A 5082-nucleotide genomic window follows, 5' to 3' on the forward strand; every position below is an offset into this window, starting at 1 on the left:
TGATGAAAATTAATACACTGTCAATCAATCATCCATCATTTTATTACGTTGGTCTGCTAAAGGACTCATTTTTCACTTTTAATGCTAAAAAATTGCGGTCTACAAAACGATCGGTCCCCTAATACACCTGTCGTGTTATATAGTTTTCTGGCTGAGTTTCGCTGCTGATATATTGTAAATAATTGCTGCTTCTGTTTTCAAGCAACGGCTGAAGGGAAATTTGTTGTTTGTTTGCTGGCGCTTTTATTCAAACGTACTGTACGACCGTGCACGTTGAAATTTATTTTGTGATTTTATGCAAAATTGAGTCATACAAGATGGCAAGATGGATATCGAAAATCAGGTATAATTTAAACTAGTGTAGTTTTTCAAACATCACCTTGAAACAAACCTTTTTCGCTCTCTAGAGGAAGAAATTGACGTTTGAGGGTGACATCGAATGATCAAAGACTGGCAGGGGTAGTTAAGTGACTCAGATCTCTCTTCTTTCAGTCAAAATTTGTGGTCCGAGACACCGAATTTTATCCGAGCTCGATCTCTGAAGGCTAGGCAAAAAATACCAGCCCAGAAAATAACCAAAAAATAGCAGACTCTAATTAGGGGCAAAAAAAAATAAAAATTTATCTTTCAAAAAAGCTCCTAAGTTGGTCGTTTCCGTCCTAATTAAAACGCGTTTCTTTTTTTGGCCACACGGAAAAAGTTTCTGGCCTTTTTGTTTTTGCGCGAGAACAGAAAATTGTCTTCGATGAGAGAGAAAAAAGAAACACAGTAATTAATTTGTTTTAGCCGCGGCTTGCAAAATACACGATTTTGGACTTTTGCATTGGTGATAATTTTGCTTATATTCACGAGGATTTGTCTCAGGACTAGAGGGGAAAAGAAGTTCACAACCGAGAATAATCACTCTGACCACCAACAAAGAACAAAAATAAAAACCCCTGTAATCAATAGCAAAGTTTTTGAGCAGCAGAGAAAATGTTTTGAACAGTCGTGGAACAACCATACAAACAAAGTGCATCCAAAAGCTCCAATTCATCAGCTTTTGCCAGGCATGGAAATCATTGAAGACAATTCAGACGCTATGCGACTTTCTGAAAAGTGCTCGAACAACCCCTCGGAAAGTCTGCGAGTTCTGATGATCAATTCGCGAATTGGCTCTTTTTTGCAGCGAGAAGCTCTACGTGAAACCTACATTCCTAATTTACTGAAAAATAGCTCAGAACAACTATCTTGGATTTATTTTTTCTCCACAAATAAAGCCAGCACAAAATTCAGAGGTCGAATAAATGCAGAAAAAAATAAATATGGCGATCTCATAACTTTTAACACTCCTGAAGGCTACAACCTGACACCGCTGAAAATTCTCGCTTCAATGAAGCTCGTAAACTGCTTTTGTCCGAATGTAGCTTATTTTTTGAAGGCAGACGATGATTCCTATTTGAGAATCGAAGAAATTGACCAAGAGTTGCCAAAATTACAACAGCGGGTGGACCAAAACTTTCCCGCACTCAGACTAAGCGCAGACGGTAAGAAATCATCATTAGGTCATGCACCTCTGAACAGTGGAGGAAAATGCAATGTACAGCCTGTTCCGCGGAAATACCAACATTCGGTGCCTTTTGATTCTATACCTCAAAAGATATTTCCATTCAAATACTGTTGGGGTCAAATGTCAGTTTGGTCAAAACCGGTCATCGAAAGAATCGTTTCTAATTGCGCCACCCATTGTATTGGGTTTTACGGCGGCCAGCAAGACTTCAACTTCAGTAGACCTTGCCTGTGGAGACCAGAAGACATGTTCCTTGGCTCCTGTATCCATGCTCTCTTTTCGAACGAGATTGTCATTGAAGAGATTACAAATTCAGGTCATGCTCTAGCTCGAAAAAGCTTATTTGAAATGCTATATACCACACACCATATTGTAGGCATGGATAGGAACTCACCACAACAAATAAAATCAACACACCAGCTCTACAGTTTTATCGACAAAACTTTTGGATGATGTATTTCAAACTCCATGAATGTTGTGAATTTAAAGTTTTTGCTCATACTTGTATCAGAAATTATTTAGTTTTCTAAAGATGAATTTGATCTATGATGTGCTTAAGTTTTTATTTAAAGATTTTTTCATCATATCGTTTGCCAATAAAGAAGACGCGTTTTTTTCGGGTGGTAGCTAAGTGCACAGAATTTCCACCTGAGTTCTACATTGCTACTCATTGGAATTCAGCCTGCCTTACTAATCGCTGCTTTAAGGAAATCATTGAAACGACATTTCGAAGTCCAAAACAGCCCAAATCGGTAAAAATTAAAACTTTTTTTGCTGGGAGACAGTGCAAATCCTTCGGCTTTTCAATAATTTGCTTAGTAGATTTTCCGCTCTACTTTTTCGGCGTAATGGTGCAAAAAAAAACGAAACAAAAAACATAATTTTTTTAAAATTCGTTGCTTTGAAAATCTTTATTTTTTTTCTTTTTTTTTTGTTGTTTTGGGCTATCTTAGTCTAAGCTCGGAATATTAATTTATTAACTATCAAAGTTAAAAATCCATTTTCCGTTTACGTACCGTTTTCCAGTACAGTTTTCCAGTGCTGGTTCGACAAAATATTGCTATCCGAAATTTATATCACCCTAATGCTTCCTATTACATAGCACTACTTAGATGATAAAACCGTCAAAGTTCTAACCAAAAATGAAAATTTGGACTAACTTTAGAAAATTTGAGAACGTTTTGGTGTTTCGGGTTACAACTACAGAAATTTTTATCAACAAGAAAGGAAAACAAAAAGTTTACAATTTGTAAAGCCAAAAAATTGTTTTGTTTTTTTAGTTTTTCTGGCAAGTTTTCAGTTAGCAATTTTTTTCGTTAAAATAAAAATGAAAGCTGCTTTATTGTGTTTAATCGCTCAAGTATGTCTCTGCGAGGCCCTTTGAGGTACTGTCTCTTTCAAGTCAATTTTTTTTCAAATTGTGTCAATAACTTTTGATATGTATTAAAATTTATTTTTATTTAGATCAGTCAGTTAGAGATGAAGAAAAAAAATTATTACACTATTAGGACAAGGTCTAGAAATAAAACTAACTAGTTCAGCCAGAAGGCAAACCACTTCGACGAATACGCGGATTGATGTTCTTTGCGAATTTTGAAGGACTGTCTGAAACAAAAATTACCACCGTAGTAGACCATCATTGTTTTGCGCTCAACACAATTATTGAATTTTGCTTAAAATAAGATTAAAATTTTTTTGGGCCTATAAAGACTTACAGTGGCAACTACCTTGGAATATCTCTCCTTGTAATTGCCTTTAAAGTTCCTCGAAGCGATACTAAGAAATCGACTTGGGCTTGCATACGAGAGGTATGCAAGGAAAAATCAGGCAGGTTTTAAACCCAAACGAGGCTACTGAGATGGGTTTTTTTATTTCACTAGATCTTAGAACAAAGATAACATTGTAAAAGAAACACAAATCTTTAATTCGTTGACTTCAAAGCAGCGTTCGATTGTGTAGATAGAGAGTGTATCTGGAAAGTTTGCCGTAACCTTCGTAAGTTTGCCGTAAGTTGAATTGCGATAAATCAAAGGAGGTCAAAACCCGGATAGGCAAGGCAGCCGGCAATCTTGACAATCTGAAAGAATGTTTGGAATCAAAGGAAAATATTTGAATGCACTGTTTCCAAAATCTAAAACGCCTCCGTCAGAAATGTTCTGTTTTATGGAGCCGAAACTTGGCCCATCAAGCCTTCAAAAGTAGGTGCTTGCAAAAAATTGTCCGCAATAGATACAACCTACCGTCATACTTAAGGCCGCAAGCAAAACTGGATGAAAGCATGGAGTTAACCGTACAGCTCAGAAGGCTGAAATGGCTCGGTCACGTACTTCGCTTGGACACCTCGGTGATCCGAATGCTGTCCTAGAATTTGAAAAAAAGACGCCTGGCGACAACCCCCAAGTGGCAGCAGAAAGTCGTGGCGCAAAATAGTCCGAGATGAAATTAAAACTCACGTGCAGCCGTCCAAAATTAAGATCAAGACATGGGAGACTGAGTGGTTTGGACGATACAAAAACCTGGTAAAAAATATGAAGCAAAGGAGAGCTTTCTGTCGGGATGTCACTGTGGCGGGCAATGGCCAGCGTTGCCTCAAATAGCCCTCTCTGGAGCTCGAGATTTTAGTATAATTTGCTAACTTGAACGGATAAGTCAATCACGACAAGTGCCACAAATAATGGCAAGTGCCACTATTGAATTTTAAACTCTTGATGAAAAGTTTGAAATTTGATATATTTGGTTTAAATTCTCTCCTTGAACGAAATTGTACCGATGAAACGAGAAATTACGATAAAGCAAAATCAAAAAGTATAAAGCGGAAAAAACAGAACGGGTAAATGATAAGGTGAAAAAGTTACCGCAGAAAAAAGGGCTCAATAAAACAGCTCTTAGGAAAAACAGATGAACAGAATTTTGCTAGATCTACTTTCTTGGGTAAATTTTTTGAAATTCTAACTAGAAAAACCAAATGTAAGTGTTTTGAGAAAAAAAGTAAATTAGTTTGCTCAAGCAAAAGTGTTGATAGCCTAAATGTCAAAAGGAACATACAGTCAGAACAGAATAAATTTGACTTTTTTAAACGTCTTTTTTTCGTGGAAAATTTTAAGCAGAAGACATGCCCAGAATATGTGACAAAAATGTTCGTAGAGTCAATTAAGTACCAAAGGGTTTGATACCAACAGTTGATTGCGATGTTTTAAGTACAAACTCTCAAAGTAAAAAACTTCCGATATGAATTTTCTAGGCAATTACGGATTTAAAAACTTTATTCCGACGTTATAAAAATTTCTAGTTTTTTCTTCAACATAATATTTGTAGAAATGCTTTTTACTGACAAATTTATTTTTGCTACCGTCAGACTTGATTGCAAACACGTCAGAAAATTGAATTGCGGAAATTAAAGACCAAAATCAATGCTGTCATTGTGAATAAGATGTTTGAAAGGATTTTCTGCGCTCGGCTTACTTCCTTCTTAACAGTATAATGTCAAAACAAATCGGCTACTACAGCAACACATCTACGATTGATACAATCTT

The 5082-nt window shown here is 36.4% G+C and overlaps 1 protein-coding gene across 1 annotated transcript; it reads left to right on the top strand.

The window, feature by feature from the left end:
• Positions 1-208: 208 nt before the first annotated feature.
• On the top strand, positions 209-2038 carry LOC134842603 (uncharacterized). The gene is made up of 2 exons (XM_063859018.1): positions 209-343; positions 787-2038. The coding sequence occupies exons 1-2, from the start codon at positions 318-320 to the stop codon at positions 2000-2002; spliced, it is 1242 nt and encodes a 413-aa protein (XP_063715088.1). The 5' UTR covers positions 209-317; the 3' UTR covers positions 2003-2038.
• Positions 2039-5082: the final 3044 nt, after the last annotated feature.

The sequence above is a fragment of the Symsagittifera roscoffensis genome, chromosome 3 (genome assembly GCF_963678635.1).
Source record: "Symsagittifera roscoffensis chromosome 3, txSymRosc1.1, whole genome shotgun sequence".
NCBI classification, from domain to species: domain Eukaryota; kingdom Metazoa; phylum Xenacoelomorpha; order Acoela; family Convolutidae; genus Symsagittifera; species Symsagittifera roscoffensis.

Bases quoted from the DNA above. Each gene is read 5' to 3' on its own strand.
- LOC134842603 (XM_063859018.1), top strand. From the start codon at position 318: ATGGCAAGATGGATATCGAAAATCAG. The intron at 344-786 runs GTATAATTTAAA...AATTTGTTTTAG, and splicing joins AGATGGATATCGAAAATCAG to CCGCGGCTTGCAAAATACAC.